Source organism: Ambystoma mexicanum, chromosome 2p (genome assembly GCF_040938575.1).
Source record: "Ambystoma mexicanum isolate Mex_15411 chromosome 2p, UKY_AmexF1_1, whole genome shotgun sequence".
Lineage (NCBI taxonomy): Eukaryota > Metazoa > Chordata > Amphibia > Caudata > Ambystomatidae > Ambystoma > Ambystoma mexicanum.
In genome coordinates, this window is record NC_090923.1 from 1,205,395,194 (window position 1) to 1,205,414,540 (window position 19,347).

Genomic DNA, 19,347 nt, shown 5'->3' on the forward strand with positions numbered 1-19,347 from the left:
GGTCAATCACGACATCCTCTGCAAACGTCTATCCTCTGCAGCCAAATTCGCACAGTGCTAACTCATGCATCCAGTCCTTCCTGAACAACCGATCCATGAGTCTTCGCACCCACAGCCTCTGCCAATCCAGCCCCAGTCACACGCAGCGTCCCACAGGGCTCCTGCATCTCCCCCACTCTATACAATGTGTTTACGAAACCCCTTTTTGACATACTGGACCGTTTGGGTGTCATCTACACCAACTACGCAGATGATACCCAAATACTGATCCCTTTAACGGGCGACTACTCCACTGACCTCACTGCTCTTAACAACATCTACTCCATTATCTAAGAATGGATGGCCAAGCATGGCCTATGCCTCAACGACGTCAAGATGAACTTCTCCTCCTAGGATTCCAACCCAGACTTAATAAACTCGACAAACTCTATCAAGCATTCACTATCGACGGCAATAATATCACCATCTCCAACAGCGTCAAAACCTTAGGAATCTACCTCGATTCCTCCCTCACACTGACAAGACGGATCAATTCCATCTCATCCGCCACTGCTTACACCTGTAAGCTCATCAATGCCAGCAGACCCTACCTCTCACCATCCAACTGCACCACCTTGCTAGAGCGCTAGTCCTCTCCAAAGTCGACTATTGTAATGCTCTTTCTGAGGCTTGTGGAATCTGCTTAGATCACATGCTGTGCATAGGCCGACATCTAGTGGAAGCTGCGGAGTAAGCAGCAAAGGAAACAACCCTTGCAATCCCCCACAACAAGAGAACTGACTTCCCAGTCCAAGTCTTCTCAGGGACAGTCCATAGAAAGTTCCAGCAAGGTCACCCCAAGCTCCAAACTCTGGTCATGCGAGGACATTGACAGAGTAATGTCAAGAATGTCTTCCTTAGCAAATTTCTTCGAAAGACACCCTGACCAACTCCTAGCTTTAAACCCTCAGGAATCTTCTCCCTCAGGTTCAAGGGACCCTATCCCTTCAAATAAAAGGCCCCGGGTCGAGACACCATTAAAGGCTTCAGACCCCTTCGAGGTCCAACCCTATTCTTGCCTTTTCCCTACAGGCCAAGGAGACTCTTCCCTTATAGAGGGTCAGGATTTTGAGACACCAGAAGATCTCGCAGTGTCAGATTATTACGGGGAGGACGAAGACGAGGATGAGCCAGAAAATAGCCCAGATATTTTCAGAATGGACTCACCAGTCGAAAGGGAAGTCCCAGTGTCTGATTCCCCAATAGATAATCAGCCCCTCCTGAATGAACTGCTCTCTCGGGCAGCTAACCACTTCCACATAGACACACAAGGTGTCCAAGAAGAGAGGGACTTCGCGGAGGAACTAATAGGGGAAAGGACCTGTAAACCCGAGAGTAGAGAAGCTGTTTAAAGCAGCCCAGTCGGACCCTCTATATATTAGAGGCCAACTTAAGCCAGACTCTCTAGTCGTAACTAACACCCGCAAGAGAGCTGGAACCCCATTATCTTCCTCGGAGGCTCCCCCCGACAAGGAAAGTAAGAAACTCTATGGTTTCGGTAGAAAAGTAGCTTCCACGGCAGCCTACCAAACCAGAATCGCGAATTCCACCACACTGTTGGCCAGCTACAACTGCCATCAGTGGGAAGAAGTGGCAGCACTAATAGATTCCGCTCCCGAACCCCTTAAGAGCCAGCTATCTTGCATTTGTGCAGAGGGAAGGAACGTCTCAGGCTGCATTTTAAAAGCAACTTTGGACGCCGCAGACAATGCGGGTAGGATTATAGCAGAGGGTACTGTCATCAAAAGACATGCTTGGTTGAGGCAGTCGGGATTCAGAGCAGAAACACAAGCTGCACTCTTAGACAAACCAGTGGAAAGTGATCTCCTGTTTGGAAAGGCAGTCGAGGACGCTCTAAAAAACGCTAAGGAGGAATTCGACACCCTCAAATCCCTTGGCCAGTTAACTACAAAACCACCTAACCAAAGAGGGAACGGCAATTTTCGTCGCCCCCGCGGCCAAAATTCCAATAGAGGAAATAGCTATTCCCACACCCAGGGTACACAGTGGAACACCAACTCACAACAGTCTACCCAGGGGTATGGTAGGGCTAGTAGAAGAGGACGTGGTAGAGGCAGAGGCAGCCCCAGTAAAGGAGGCGGCACGCCTCCACCAAAGCAGTGACGCTCATTTCAGGGTCCCTTCCCATGCAACCCCAGTAGGGGGACGAATATCCAGCTTCACCCAGGCATGGGAAGGGATAACATCCGACAGATGGGTGCTGTCAACGGTATCCAAGGGGTACTGCATAGAACTACTGCAACGTCCCCAAAACCATCCTCCAAGACAAAAAGTCCACTCTTTAGAACATCAAAAGATCCTACTCGAGGAGATCTACAATCTGCTCCTAAAGGACGCGATAGAACTCGTCCCAGGACACCAGGTAAACAAGGGTATCTATTCAACTTACTTCCTTGTGCCAAAGAAAGATTTAACAATGCGCCCAGTATTGGATTTACGGCCTGCCAACAAGTATGTCAAGCCCCAAAGATTCCGTATGACCACGCTACAAGAGGTAATCCCACTCCTAAAAAAGGGGATTACATGGCAACCTTGGATATGAAAGATGCCTATTTTCATATTTCCATGCTCCCGGCGCACAGAAAATACTTGCGCTTCAAGGTGGACAGTCGCCACTACCAATTCAAGGTACTGCCCTTCGGGATAGCTTTAGCACCAAGGGTATTCACCAAGGTACTGGCGGTGGCAGCTGCACACCTACGCAGGGAGGCAATTCCAGTGTACCCTTATCTGGACGACTGTCTCATAACGGGGGAAACCCCAGGAATCTGCAGGTCAAACATTCAGAGGACTATCGACCTCCTCCACGAATTAGGCTTCTCTATCAACGAGAAAAAGTCAAGTCTGGTGCCAAGCACCTCAAAACAGTTTCTAGGAGCTATCCTAGATACTCAGAAAGAATTGACCTTCCCTTCGGAAGAAAGAATTCGGAATATACTTCTGCAAATTCCGCATTATCAGTCAGGTCAACAGATAACAGTACGCAAAGCTATGCGGTTACTGGGCATGATGGCGTCATGCATTTACCTGGTCCCCCACGCGCGTCTGCGCATGCGTCCCATGCAGGAATGGTTGGCGAAACAGTGGTCTCAGGCAAGTGGTCAGTGGGACGATCTAGTGGTCGTTTCGCCAACACTCGTACAGAGCCTACACTGGTGGACAAGAGAGAATCTCGCAAAGGGGAAACCCTTTTACGATCCCGAAGTACAGGCAGTGGTGACTACAGATGCATGCCTAACTGGGTGGGGAGCTCACCATCTCCACCACACAGCTCAGGGTCTCTGGTCTCACTCAGTAGCCAAGAACCACATCAATCTGCTAGAGCTTCTGGCAGTATTCCGAGCGCTGCAGGCGTTCGAGCCCCATCTACTGAACTTGTCGGTGCAGATCAGGACGGACAGCACGACAGCCATGTTCTATCTGAACAAGCAAGGAGGGACTCGTTCGCCAAATCTGTCCAAGCTTGCCCAGAAAATATGGATATGGGCACTCAGACGGAACATCTTCCTGTCATCGCAACATGTTCCAGGGGAGCTCAATTCCCTAGCGGATGCTCTAAGCAGAGACTCCCTCCCAAAAGAACACGAATGGGTCCTTCACAGAGACGTAGTAGAAGATCTCTTCTCTCAGTGGGGTTTCCCCACTATAGACCTATTCGCCACAAGCGAAAACAAACAATGCCCAGGATTTGCATCCAGGTTCCCCCAAACGGACTCCCAGGGGAATGCCCTGTGGATGAACTGGTCAGGGATGTTTGCGTACGCTTTTCCACCAACTCCTCTCATCAGGAAGGTGGTGTACAAGATGAACAAGGAATCAATGACGCTCATCCTAGTTGCTCCCATGTGGGCGAGACAACCATGGTTTCCACACCTACGCAGGATGGCGGTGTGCGAGCCCATCAGACTCCCAGCCTGGTACAACCTTCTGTCCCAGCAACAAGGTCAAACAGTGCATCAGGAACCCAACTCTATGAACCTAGCAGCATGGCTCCTGAAGTCATAGAGTTTGGACATCTCAAATTACCACAGAGGTGTATGGACATTCTAAAAGAGTCCAGGAAACCAAATACAAGGCACTGTTACTTTGACAAGTGGAAAAGATTCGTTATCTGGTGCCAGAATAAACAAATCAACCCAGTTGATTGCACTCCTTCCAACGTTGTAACATACATGCTCCACCTGCTGGATGCAGGGTTGGTTTTTAACTCTCTGAAAGTACACCTGGCAGCCCTCTCGGCTTACACCACATCCCATAACAGGGTCTCGTGGTGGAAAGTACCAGTGGTTAAAGCCTTCATGGAAGGAGTAAAGAGACTTCACCCTCCTATTTCGAACCCACCGCCAGGATGGGACCTCAACGTGGTGCTAGCTAAGCTCATGGGCCCCCCCTTCGAACCCATGCATAAAAGTAGTCTCAAACACCTGACTTATAAGACGGCCTTCTTAGTAGCCATTACCTCCATAAGAAGGGTCAGTGAAATTCAGGCTCTGTCAGTGCAAGATCCTTTCTTTACTATCCACAAGGACAAACTGGTTTTACGCACACACCCTAGGTTCTCACCAAAATTCATATCCAAGTTCCATGTAAACCAGTCCATCGAGCTTCCGGCTTTCTTCCAAAACCCACAAAGCTCGGCTGAGGTGAAACTACACACCCTAGATGTGCGTAGGGCGGTCTTATACTATATAAATAAAACCAGACCGCTAAGGAAAACAGATCAACTGTTTGTCTCCGTAGCTACAGGCAAAGAGGGGGATCGCGTCTCTAAGGGCGCTATCTCTAAGTGGATTATCAACTGTATACAGCTGTGTTACTCTTTCTGGAAAGACTCTGCCTTTTACGCCAAGGGCCCACTCTACTAGAGGCATTGGGGCCACTCTGGCTTTCATTGCAAATGTTCCCCTCGACACCATTTGCAAAGCAGCTAACTGGAGCTCTATTCACACTTTTACTCAGCATTACTGCATTGACACTCATTCCAAGACAGATACACAAGTGGGACAAGCGGTTCTAAGACACCTGTTTGCTCATGACCCTTCTCACATCCCACCTCCTTCTTCTGGTACTGCTCGCTAATCTATGCACAGCATGTGATCTAAGCAGATTCCACAAGCCTCAGAAGGGATACATTACTCACCGTAATCGTATTTCTGATGCTTGTATCTGCTTAGATTCACATGCGACCCACCCTTCCTCCCCTCCGAGAGAAGGCGCATGGTTGCTTGTAGTCCTACCTTTCTGTCTATCTGCTTGGACTATCTGTACTCACGCTACTCCTCATGCTACCTCATGTCAGGAAAAACACAATCTGGGGATCCTAGACGCGTGAGGGATCATGGGTACAGTGGACGTCACACTAGGGATAGTATTACTGGCACGCCCTGTGTTGACGCCCATTTTCGACTTTCGAAAAACAAACTGTAATACTCCGCAGCTTCCACTAGATGTCGGCCTATGCACAGCATGTGAATCTAAGCAGATACAAGCATCAGAAATACGATTACGGTGAGTAATGTATCCCATACATGGGCACCAGCCAGAAAAACATTAAACTACAAGTTATCCAAAATAACGCCCTGCGAGCAGCCCTGAACATACCCAAACATGAACACATATCTGATGTCAGATGCTCCTGCCAATGGCTATCTATACCACAAAGAATAGAATATAAAACCCTCTCACTCATGCACAATTGCCCAGCTAACCAAGCACCTAGATACCTATCAGACAACCTCACTCACCACACCCCAGCTCGTCCTACCAGATCAGCTCAAACACTGCTTAAATATCCCAAGATACAAACTCCAAAAAGCAGGTGGCTCTAGCTTTCCCCGTGCTTGCCTCCAAACTCTGGAACTCACTTCCACTCGAGCTTAGATGAGAACCGTCCTTTCACAGATTTAGACACAGCGCCAAAACATGGTTACTGTCCAAATAAACGTAAATTGCATAGCTCTACCTTATTAGTATGCACTCAGCCTGTAAATTTGTTAATCGGCCTGTACATTGCCTGTAACTGTTTGATAATGCTCTAAACGCAATGTTCTTATCCACCTATGGACCATGCTATGTGATATCTGTATACCTGTAACTGCTTGATAATACCCTAAACCTCTGGTACTGTCTTCCCAAGACCATACTGTATCATACTGTTTTTTGGTATTCATTTTGCTGTATTCATCTCAAGCGCCTGGATGCCCCAGGGCCAGGGGGCGCTATACAAATAATAAACTAAACATACCAGCCTTGGTCCCTGTACCCCAGCCTCCAGCGCCAACTACTCCTGCACCTCCGCAGGATCCTCCTGATCTACAGGATACGGATGAGGAGGAGGATCCTGATATGCCATCCTCAGCCAGGGCCTTCCACGAACGTCTTGCAGGGCTGGCGGAGTATCTGGGCCTACCCCAGCCCGAGGTCGAGCAGCCGGCAGAGGGGGTGCTGGCAGAAGTCCTCACTTGTCACCCCTCTGCCAAAACAGGGATTCCTCTGCAGACCGATGTAGGTCTCCCTGGTCTTTGGCTCAAGCCCCACTCGGCCCAGCCGGTCAATTGACACCTGGACGCCAAGTACAGGCAGATGGAGGGGGATACACGCTTGCTCTCAGCCCATCCTCGGCCACACTCCTCTGTGATCGCTGCTGCATCACTATACTCCAAGCCTCAATCAACTTCCTCTGCGGCGCTGCTAGGCAAGGAGGAGAAGATCGTGGAGGTGTACAGGAAGAAGCTCTATTCCAACTGTTGGGGACCATTCTCATAAATGTGCAAATTCCCTTCACCTTAGAGACCCCCAGCAACTTTGCTGGATTTTGAGGACTTGATTTTTTTACCTGGAGTGTGAGCCTTTTTTTCCCCCACTCTCTCGTGTATTTTGAATGCGTTTTACTCTTGTGTTCTTGGATTGTGGAGTTTTAGACAACTCCATATGCATCATCTTTTCATTTGTGTCACACTGCACCCTCAGTGCAGTGACACAGGGAAGCCTTTTAGGCTGTCCCTAGGTTTAAATACCTTCTTTGGGATAAACTACTGTTTCCCAGAGAAAGTGAAATTGACTTTACTAGTCGTTCCAAATTCCTAGACCCAGCGCACCCTATCTTATCATAGATTGCTGGAGGGGTTACTTGGTATTCCCTATGTCTAGAAACTCATGTAGCAGTCGGATGCTACCCTTTCCTCTCGAAATGCCTGGTGGCAGTGGTTTTACACCAAACTACCATGATTTTTCCCAACCGCGAACACCAGTAGCGTTAAATCACGGGAGCCATGTTTTTCAAGATGGCGTCCGAACCTCCTTTGTTTAAACAGGTCCTGTTCGTCTTTTTTTCGCCATTTCTTTTTGGAAAGGTCTTTCTAGAGTTTCTCTGCCCGCCAAACCAGGTTTGGTCCCTTTGTTCCTATGCCTTTGGCAGGCTTTGGGACTGAAGACCGCCTCTCGCGCCCGAGTGTCTGGGGTGGGCAGGAAGTGAGGGAGGTGCCCGAAACTCCCTGTGCTTAGTCACCTAGAAGACCAAAATGCACTCTTGCATGATTGGCTGGCTGGCTGTCCGGCAAGGACAGCCACCCTGCTGGGTCAGTGGTAGCTAGGCTGGAATGAATGGGAGGAAACTGGATAAAAGGAGTCTCTTGGCTTGGAAGGCAGTGTCGACCACTGGAACGAAAGAACCGAAGGCAGAGGCTGCTGCAACTGCTGGGGCGTTGCTTTGCCCGGTGAAGCCCTGCTGCATGTCCAAATCGCCCAGTTCATCTCAACAGAGAAGCCCTTCAAGGACAACTTCTCCCTTTTGAGTTGGTGGGACCAATCAGCTCTTAAGCTACCTGAATACCTTTCTCAGAGCTGGTTGTATTTTCCTCAGTGCTGCAGGAAACCGAATAGCCAGGGAGTGGGACACCAGTTTGTGTGCTGGCCTACAACTACCGGAATTGAAGATTTGCCTGCCAGCTTTTTGACCAGTCCCAATGCAGGAGTCTCCCGACGTCCTCCCTCTTGTCTCCATGACTGAGGCTCAGGAACAGCGAGATCTGCAGGAACTGCCTGGGACAGAAGTCTTCAGCTGCATCTTTTTCTTCATTGTAGAGTACTGTGAAAACCTGACTGAACTTGCCTCACTGCGAAAGTGCTTGAATCTTTGGCAACTTGCGGGCCTAGTCGGCTTGTGACCCAACATATGAATCTTTCTTTTACAAACTACTTCTGAAAACTTTGGCAAAGACCTTTCCGTTAAACTACTAGAACTACCTATCCTATACAAGAATTTAGCCCATTGACTTTGGCCTAACCTTTCGCATTGAATTGACTCCCCCACGTGAACTCAAACTATTTGCACTGTTTAAGAATAACTGTAATATTCTGTTTATTAACCTATGCCTTTTTGCTCATACTCTGAACGCTCTGCCATTTTGCTCCTTCAAAGTAGTTTAAATGCCTCGGAATCTGACAGTGTGAAGTACTGAAGTATATTTTTGTGTGATATAGATTGCCTGCTTTTGGTGAATGTTTTATAACTGACTGTGTAATTGTTTTACCAAGAAACCTTGAGTGTAAAAGTTTGTTTGAATACTTGTAATTCTAGACCTCTGTTTAACATCCTTACAGCTCACATTCTCCTCTTGAGATGAGCCTGGCTGCTCAGCAATACTACCACAAAACTGTAGTACAGACTTATACCAAAGGTTGGTTTTGCTTACACCTGTAGTCCTTGTTGTATGTAGTGGTCCCAAGGGGTACTGCATACAAACTTTGCATAACACCAACGCGTCCTTGCATCTTCGTCGGGCCAACGCTGATGCCATGCTGGCTGCCGCCAACCAAAGGTTATGATGGGAAATTGCAGACTTCCTCCCAGAACTCCCTTCTCAGAGCCAATCCTGCTGTAAGGCGGGGGCTGGCTGAGGCCAACCTGGTGGCACATGATCTTGTGGAATCCACCGTAGCCCATATTAGCACCTCTGGCCGTGCAAATCTGTATCGCCACGAACATGAGGACAGCTTGGCTCTAGGCAACAAAATTCAACCCAGACTTTCAGTAACACATATTAGATCTACCATTCGTAGGGAGGACCTCTTCCACTCCTCCACGGATGCAGAGCTGGACAAATAGAAAAACAGCTCACAAACGGCAAGTCTTTATCCATCCTGACAACACGTCCAAGTCGTACACCCAGTCTCAGCAGCACTCCGACAGGGGGTGCACGTACGGAGGGTTCCGTGACTTCCAGGAACAGATCTAGGCAGCCGGACCACATGCGCCGGGGATAGTAAGGGCTTTTTCCAGTCCCCCTCCTCCGTGACAGCCTCAGAGGGAAAGAAGGCATGACACGCCCCTTCGTGTCCACGTGTCTCCAGTGGGGGGCAGACTTGCTCTCCATGCACATTTCTGGCACCAGAATTTTGCAGACCCCTGGATCCTCTCCGTAGTATCCAGAGTACCACCTACCTATCCAAGCCTCTCCTCCCTCCTCCCCTCTCACAGGTTGGGACAGCAACTCTTTTGGCGGCGATCCGGTCGCTCGTAGCGAGTCAGGCAGTGGAGGAAGTCCCAAGCCTCCCAGCGACGCTTGGGCTTTTACTCCAGGATTTTCGCTATTCAGAAGAACCGCCAGGCATGCCTGAGAGTTGTGCTGGACCTTTCCACCCTCAACATCTCCTTACCCCTGCAAAAATTCAAGATGGTTACGCCAGCTTTGATAGCAGAGACATTGTGCAAGGGAGACTGGATGTGCTCCCTGGATCCGAAGGACGCGTACCTACACGTCCCGATTTGGCAGCCCCCCCGTTATTTCCTACGATTCAGGATCATGGGCTACCGGTTTCAACACAGGGTCCTTCCTTTTGGCCTCAACTCGCCCACAGGGTCTTAAATAGGCTCATGAATGCTGTGGCGGCTCCCCTCAGACCGCATGGCCGTCGCATATACCCATACCTCGACTGGCTCGTCAGGACTACATCTCCAGAAGCGGTTCACCACTCTTCCCATGCCCTAATGAACACTCTGCATGATCTGAGCTTCTCGCTCAATCTCAACAAGTCACAGCTGCAGCCCACGCAGACTGACATTCTTGGGCCTCATCTGGGACACGTGCTCCGAGAAGGTATTTCCGTCGGAGGACAAGATCTCGGCCTTCAAGAGGGCCACCACCCACTTCCTCAGCAGAAAGGTGACCTCAGCATGGTGGTAACATCTCCTGGGTCTATGGGCGTAAGTCCTATTAGCCGTCCCGCATACGAGATTGAGGATGAGGAGGATTCAGCTGCACTTTGCGGCATCATGGAATGAAGAGCTGGCTAGCGCTCGGAGCATTCCTACCACTTCTCAGGGGCAAGGTTGTCCTCATCCAGACAACTCGACCAGCAAGTACAATGTCAACAGCAGCATCATCAACTGTGCATTAATGCTTGTGTAATGCCCTAGGAAGGGAGTGTAAATGAATATTGAGTACTTTATTTATGCCTTGGTTATTTATTACATGGTTTTTCCTGGTGCTCACATGGTTTTTATTTTAATCATACCCTATCTACATGTTCAGTGCTGTCCACTATATCCTAGGGCCTTTCACACGTACCAGGGCAGGGATGTGTATAAATAGGCCACTGTACTTTATATGCGCAGAACCACTTAACTGATTGATTGGTTTGATATCTCTCTGGTTCTCCCCAACTCCATTATTTTATGTTGGGTGCTTGGTAACATACTGTTAAGCAAGACTGTATGTAGTAACCCTGTGGGAGACTACACCAGTCTTGTCCTCTTGGCAATGGGTAACCCAACCTTTGGTACAAGTCTGTACTACATAAGTTGCTAAAGTGGCTGAGCAGCCAGGCTTATCTCAAAAGGGGTCAATGTGAGCTGTAGGGTTATAATATAGAGATGCACAGTGACATGTATTCAAAACACTTATTCTCAAGGTTTCTTGATTAAATAATTACTAATTTAAGTCTGTTTTAAAATGAGCCTTTTTAAGGGAGCAATATGCAACACTTAAAATGTTCTTCAACAATACACTCCTTCAGTTCATTCAAGTAAAGTAGATATCCTTTTGGGATGGCACACATACTTTCTACACCCTGAGGTGACTTCAATAGTTGGGACACTGTGTACATTAATATATCACTTTTCACACTTGAATGGTAAAACTGAAGTTGTGGCAAAAAGGAAACGGTTAGGGAAGAAAACAATGGTTAACATGTTTCTCAAACAGGTAAACACTTTTAAATCCCCCAATGCAATGTAGATTAACCCTTTCCCAGCTATAGAAGTAAGATGTGTATGACTTTTTGGAGGGACAGTTAAACACAAAGTCAGAGGGTAAGAAGAGTCTTTCAGGGAACCAGGACAGCCAATGCCAATTGAGCAATGTCTAGGGGAGCTGAGGCACTTCTTGAAGATGAGTAAAAAGTCTTTAACAATGTTAGAGTTTTATTCTAAAAAAATAAATCACTGTTGGGCCATAAGCTGGGAGGCTTGTGAAGGGCAAAGCTGAACTCGATTCTGCAAAGGGCAGCCCATGTAAGTCTCTACTGAGAGCAAGCAAGCTATGCACAGCAAGAGGCAAGTACCCTTTAGTTCACAGTACCTTGTCTGAAATGGTTCCAGCTGGCTTCTGCTCCTGTTGTAGTCATGCAGATCCTGTTGTTCCTGGGCCTCAGTGGTGGGGACATCTGGGGACTCCTGCACTACGATTCAAAGGTCGACTGCAGCAAAGGGCACATCCCACCTCCAGCTCCGGGTACTGCTCGCTAGTCTGCACAGCATGTGATTCTATGCAGATTAACAAGCATCAGAAGACCTGAATTACTTACCGTAATAGCATTTCTGGTGGTTGTATCTGCTCCCACCCTTCCTCCCCGCTCGGATGGAAGGAACATAGACATCTTACTACTTCTCCCTCTTTTTTTTGTACTCGTGATAGTCCTAAGGTTCCCTCATAGCAGAAAAATACAATCGGAGGGACCTCGACGCGTGAGGAATTTTGGGTACACCACACGTCACGGTAGGGATAGTGTTACAGGCAAGCCCATGTCGACGTCCCCTTTCGATCCCCAAAAGCCAAGATGCAATGCTCTGCAGCTACCACTAGATGTCAGACTATATGCACAGCATTGAATCTAAGCAGATCCAACCATCAGAAATGGTTATGGTAAGTAATGCATGTCATATGTAATACAAAAATATACTTCAAAATACACACTGTTTCTTTAAATCAGTAAATACCCATTTGGGATGGCACACAGATACTTCCTCCACCCTGAGGTGACTTAAATAACTAGGACACTGTGGACATTAATATATCACTGGTACATTTAGAGCAATACTGAGGTTAGGGTCAAAGTAGAAGATGAGGGAATAAAACAATGATTAACAAATATTCTTAAGCAGGTAAGTACTTTATGAACCCTCCAATGCAAAGTAAATGAACCCTCTCCTGGGGGTAAAGGCAAAGCACAAAGTCTTCTTGCAGGTAGGTAAATAGTCTTGCACAATGGAGTTTTTGTATAAAATTTTGTATAAAATTAAATCACTGTTGGGCCACAAGCTGGGAGGCTTGTAAGGGGCAAAGCTGCATGCAACTCTGCAAAAGCAACTAAGACAAATCTCAACTGAGAACTAGGAAGGCTGCACGACAAGAGGTAAATCCCCTTAGTTTTACAGTACCTTTGATTAGAGGAAATTGGTTCCTGTTGGCTGCTGTTCCTGTGTAGGTCTGCAGATCCAGTTTTTCCTGGGCCTCAGTCGTGGGCACAAGAGGAGAGGACGTCTGGGGACTCCTGCACTACAAATTGAAAGTCGACGGCAGCAATGGGCAAACTTCAGATCAGCTGCACTTCGCGGGTTTCAGCTTCTCGCGACCCTCACAAATAGCACCTCTGCGCTTCTCTGATACCTTAATGGACTTTCCTCACATCTGGGATCCAGCACTCTATTGAGGTGGCTAAGGCTTGGTCAGTCTTGCTTCATGTGAGTCCTTAGGATCTGCCTAGAGCTCTTGGCTAACTTAAAAGCAACGCACACGAACTGGTGTTCCACTCCCTGGCTCTTTGGTTCCAACAGCAACTTCAATGGAAATACAACCAGCTTCGAAAGGCTGTCCAGGTGGCTTACTTTAGAGTTGATTGGTCCCACCAACTCAAGGGGAGAAGTCGTCCTTTGCATGTCTTCTTTAGTTAAGGCAACTTTGGAGCTTCAGCACTGCAGCAGGGCTTCACCGGGAAAACCAACGGTCCAGGAGTTGCAGCAGGTGTCTCTTCCAAGTTCTTCTTCGGATTCCTTCGTCCAGTGGTCGACTCTGCCTTCCAAGCAAAAAGCCTTGCCTTTTATGCAGGTTTCTCCCATTCATTCACAGCCTAGCTGTCAATCACACAGCAGGGTGGCTGTACTGAGGACAGCCCTCCAGCCGATCACCCTTGGGTGCATTCCTGTAATCAAGGAGACTAAGCACAGGGAGTTTCGGGCAACTCCCTCACTTCCTGCCCTGCCAGACACACTGGAGCCAGAGGCAGGCTTCACCATTGAATCCTGCCAAAGACAAAACGAACAAAGGGACCAAACCTGGTTTGGCACGCAGAGTACATCACAAGAAGGATCTTTCCAACAAGAAATGGTGAAACAAGACAGGGGTCAATTTGACAAAATGGGAACCCATGGTTGCTTTAGTGCAGCTGCAATTGCAGCCCGTGGTTGAAACACACAATGGTAGGAAAAAGTAAACCACTGCCACTAGCCATTAGTTTTAGAAAGGGTAACATAAAAATGCTACATGAGTAACTAGTCCCTCCAGCACCCTATTGTAAGATTGTGTGTGCTGGGTCTAGAAAGTTACTACATGGAACTAAAGTCAATTTCACTTCACTTCTCTTGGAAGCAGTAGTTTTACCAAGAGAAGGTATTTAAACCTTTGGGAAATCTAAGACTTTCCTGTGCCACTGCACTGAAGGTGCTGTGTGTCACAATGAAAAGATGCCTGTGGAGTTTCTGACGCCAAAGTCAAAAAGAGAAACAGAGTTCAAATAGCAGAAAAATACATGAGAGAGCGGGAAAAGGGTCTCGCTCTCTCCAGGATGAAAATGATAAGTCCTAAAGTCCAGCAAAAAGAGCTGGGGATCTCCAAGGTAGAAGGGAATTAGCACATTTCTGAGAACTCTCCCTAACAAGGACACAAACTGGGGTTGGAAGAGTCCTTGTGTAGACTTTAATGTGTTATAATATGCTGGTATGTTTTTTTAATACTGTGTATTGATTTCCAAATTTCTTATTTCACTCAATAGTACTGTGTTAAAGCATGTATATTTTTCAGTATATCATCATTGTGTATTTTCTGGATTTGTGTGAGGACTTATTGCATCTCTGTGGCAACCTACTACCACTACCTGGGAGTTGAGCATTGTCACTCTGACCATATACACTTAAAGAAGCTAGTCCTCATTGTTCTATCATTGTGTAAGCCTTCCCCTGGGGTTAGTGGTTGTCGCATCCTCGAGCTTTGTACAAAAACTGCCTTCACTACTACAAACTGGCTAAACTCCCTATTTCGCTTGTTACATCACGTCTGTACCAACTTCAATATCTTAACTGCACTAGCTGAGTTGGGCCCTCTTGGATTACTCTGCTCTTTCTCCAACAACCTTTCGGGCACCTAGAAAACTACTAGAAACTTGGTACAGGCTAGGGCTGGACCTCTGATGTTTTAGAGTATTGGTTACCTAACTGAGTTGTATACAGGTTCTTAAAATATTTCAAGGTAAGTGAAAATACTTGTGTGCCTTACTAAAGTATTATTATTTTTAGAACATACCTGTGGTTCATTTTGCTTGATATTTCTGCGAAGTGTTAACAATGCCCCTACCCCCTTAGATCAGCCTTGCTACTTGGTCAGTGATAATTAAGTGGCTCTGCTCAAATTGGGTTTTGAATAACCTTGCTATAACCCTAGGTTGGTTTTCCAAGTGCTGCCTCAGGTAGTAAATTTGCAAAACCCTCCTAACGCAGGCTCTTATCACTTCCCCTTCCCAGTGGTCACCACCCATTCCCAGGGATGACACGTGTGTGTGTGTATATATATATAGAGTAATGGGGACTTTATACTACGAATATAATAGTCCTTAGGATGATGGGTAAGCTTTAAAAGTTCTTTGTGCCGAGTGGTCCTTTCCTCCTCTCCCCACAATAGGTTAAGTTGGGATCTGATACTGCCCCTTTGCTTTATAATTAAAGGTTTTGATGAAAAGATGAAATATTTGGAAGCGTTTGAAATTACTTTAAAAAAATCTTTCAACACTAATTTTGTTTTTGTTCCTCAGGAAATCTGCTCCAAAGAAGTCGAAGACTGATGGCCAATGATAAACCTTGATGGGTCAGCTACTTTTTTTATTGCTCTTACCGCTGGTCTACCCCCATGAACAGTCATATTCATGTATTTCCTGCCTGCGCACTTCTCCACAATACTGGTGAACAATTTCCTACTCCGTATGCACCCTGATGACTGTTGGGGGGCGTTGGCTCTATGGGGGAATGAAGAGGTCAGACTTAATCTGAAGGGCTCTTGCCTTTTTTTTTTATTTTGCAAACCACGGAGTAAGCACATTTTGCCGTTGGAGACCAACCTAGGAGAACGCAGCTTTGGAAATAATGAAAAGAAGCAAGCACACCCCAAAAGCAGCATGCTCCTGAAATGGAAGGGGTGAGCTGGAACGAGTACCATACTGGCAAAAATGAAATTTGGATCAGAAGATGAGAGGCTGTCAAAAATAAAAACTGGACTATTTGTTGGCATGCCTGGCAGTCTATCCATTTTGCAGTTTCTTATAAAAGCTACACAAAAACCTTTACAAAAACAACTTGTGGTTTGGAAAACATGAGCACTTGAAAGATGCCAATCTTCTCCCCTCCAACACTTCCTCTTTCTGTTCTGTAACATCGGCTTTTAAGAAGTGATCAGGTGTCCACTGCCTGATATGCACATATATATATGTATTCATTTCTTTTTTTGGGAGGGCTGGTCAGGATTGGTTTTCCCTAAACCTTCAATGTAATGTTAATTTTTTTTGGAGGATTTTTCCTTCCCCCTTTTTTAAACTTGTACCTACCTTTCCTGATCAATTGAGCAGAAGCTTAAAGACATTGATGGTTCCTGGATGAGGTAGAGTCAAATTGCACACAGGAAACGGCTCTTTGGACTAAATGGGCTAAGTACTTCGAGGCTACAAACTGGAGACTGCTTACACCGCCTCAATGTGCCTAGGAGTGGAAGATATGCTCGAACTGTGCTTTTTTGGGAAATCTTCCAAAAGAGATTACCTATGACGAGGACAAGTTTGGATGGATTGATTTTTTTTTTTTTTTTTTTTTTAATACATCGAATGAAACATTCACTTTGTATTGCAAGGACCCAGTGTGCAGCTTTAATTTTATTTTTTTCTTTTCTGGTATATTCTTCCTTCAAGATCTGCTCAGAAGTGCTACTTGTTAACTTGTTCATCTTTAGGAGGCTGCATGGTTTTCTCTGGGAGTTTTGTCAAGTGGGCAATTGGAAGGTCTACTCTTTGTGGGGGGAAAAGGAGTCTGACCTACATTGTAAAAGCTGTGAAGGAATTACCATTGCCAGGAAATGTTACTGGGTTTTAGCATCCACAGTTGACATTGTTTTAACTTGTGTACATGACGAGTTGATGAATTTTTAAATGTTGGTCATTTTGTTGAGGAATTTTGTGCCAGTTATCTTCAATTTGATCTCTAGCTTGTCCCCTTTGCCATATTCTGTTCTCTGCGTTACCTAATTAACAGGATTCTGGTTGGCACCATTTCCTTACAACTCGAGTTTCCTTCTTGTAAAGATGGGATGCAAATAGGTCTGTTGTCTCTTGCCAGCTAGTCTATGGGTTTATCCACATTATTCCCTGAATAAAAGGAAAGATCCAAGGGAAGGTCTTATATTGTCTTTGCTTTTGTACAAACATCTTATCGAGGATTTCCATTCTATTAGACTTGGCTGCTAGGGCCAAAACAGTCCTACATTTAAAATGCCCATCTGTCATGGATGATATTCTGGTTAGTACCCCTGTCTATAAATATATAAAAAAATATATAAACACAGATGCAAGTATATAAATAAGTTGGGGACGCCCATTTGATTTGGCTAACATTCTCTTTTTTTTTTATTTATATACTTTTTTTTATATAAAAGGGTAGTAGCGAAACTGAACTGGGCATAACTAAACCACATGATGGTGAACTTTGTGGAAATTAAATCCATTGTGGTTTGATAGCTTTCTTCCAATCGGTTTCCTGATCTGTTAACATTTTATATTATTTATCCCACCACACCCTGCAGAGTTAATTACTGTGGCCAGTGTTGCTAGTCTTTCATGACTACTCAGTGTAGATATTTGGTAGCTGATTGGTTAAGCCGTATGCATCAGACCCACTTTGTAGTCACCTGCTGCTGGATAAAGTGGGAGACGTGTTGCATCTCTGTTCCATAGTTTGACATGCAGACCAATGTAACTGTGCAGATTTGGCATGACCTTAAGCGATAGTTGGAATTTCTTTCATAATTGGTAGGAGAAGCAAAGGCAGTATGCTAATCCTGTACTGCTATTTGACTACTTGGTCCCATAGCAACTTCTGCCCGCCGTGATACTTTTTAAACTACTGATTCTGTGAATTGGAGTTTAAATACCAAGCAAAACCTGAACTGGGTGCATTTTTCATGATACTTGCTGAGGGAGGAGACTGTGGGGAGGATAGAGAGAAACGAATTGTGTGCAGCACATAATTGGTAAGTCTGGAGTAGTCCAGGCCTCTTTGGAGTAAGACACTGAAGAGGACTTTTTGTCTTGAAACCAGAGTGAACACTTTTTAACCCTGTGTATCAAAGACCCTGGAAGGAGACTTGTGAAATTGGCTGATGGAACCCCTTTCTGCAAGACTGGAAATGCAGCGACTTGCATGAGCATCTCCAAACCAGCCGCTGGCAGTGTTCAAAGTGGAGACGGAAGGCAGGTGGCGGGCTTAAGACTCAAAGGCCTCCTCTGTTCATTGTAATATAGTGTATTACCCTGTGTTATTAGTAATTCCCTCTTCACCTGCCATTTTTTCCTTTTGAGAAGAAAAGCTATTACTTCTATTGTAGAGGAGTATTCTGAGAGATTCTATATTACTTTAGTGCTATCTGTCGTTTTGTGCTATTTTGAACAATTAAATACATTTTTTGAAGTAAAATACTTTTCCTTGGTCAGTTATTGTTTCACTTTTAATTCCTCAAATTCTTGTTGCATTAAGGTGTGGGTTCTAAAGATGGCTGTATGTAAAAATGATCCTTCTCATACTTTCAAGTCTCTGGTGGGGAATCCCTGCATCGATTTAGCTATTCAATTCAATCTTGGCATGTGACCTGCTGAATGCGGAAGCTCTGCATCAACAGTTCAGTTCCTGTTTTTATTTCCCTGTTAGTAGAACATGGGATGTTTTTCTTCGTGTCCAGTCAAAGGATCGAAAGAAAAGGATTGAATGACAAAAGGTTCGAGTCAAAAGGTCAGAAAAAAGGTTGAATGCCTTTTTTAAAATGTGTGTGTGTGTATATATATATATATATATATAATTTATTTCTGATGCTTGTTAATCTGCTTAGATTCACATGCTGTGCATAGGTCCGACATCCAGTGGTCACTGCGGAGTATTGCATTTTGTTTTTCGTAGTCGAAGGGACGTCGACAAGGCGTGTCTGAAATACTATCCCTATAGTGACGTGTTGTTTTTTTCCGCCCAGCTACTGGTCGCCTTTACGCGGAGCTCCTCGAGAGACATTGCAGATTCCATCTCCTCGACCTTTGGTCGTTTTTTCCTGTTTAAAGATTTAATATATCGATCCCTCCCTCGACGCAGTTGTGAAGCTGTCTCCGCCGAGCAAGATCTTCGACGGAGGGGACGAGCGGAGGAGATCCTTCGGCGTTGCCGAACACGTGGCCTGGCCTCGCAGGCCAAATACAGTAGGGAGAGTGGGGTCGTCGGACATCTGATTCTTTTTCTGAGAATGCCTTTCCTTTTCCCCTTCCTTTCCCTTGGGGTAGTTATCACGGTTTATTGCCTCGGCTATGGAGAGGACACCCTTTAGGTTTTGCCCACTTTGTAAGGGCAAGTTTACTTGGAAGGACAAGCATTCACGGTGTAACCGCTGCTTGCCCCTCGATCACAAAGAGGAGGGTTGCTCGGCTTGTCGGCTTCTAAAGCCAAAGACTCTAAAAGACCGTAGGGTCAAGAGGTGGGCGGCCTATGCTATGTCGAAAGCC

General features: G+C 46.1%; 1 protein-coding gene across 2 annotated transcripts in view; it reads left to right on the forward strand.

The window, feature by feature from the left end:
- Positions 1-18,280, forward strand: part of HCFC1 (host cell factor C1) — a 771,113-nt gene extending 752,833 nt beyond the window's left edge. For both annotated transcript variants that reach the window (XM_069645438.1, XM_069645439.1), the window contains exon 26: positions 15,361-18,280. In XM_069645438.1, the coding sequence (XP_069501539.1) occupies positions 15,361-15,400 (40 nt within the window). In that variant the 3' untranslated portion in view covers positions 15,401-18,280. The remainder of the gene's footprint in view (positions 1-15,360) is intronic.
- The last annotated feature ends 1,067 nt before the right edge of the window (positions 18,281-19,347 follow it).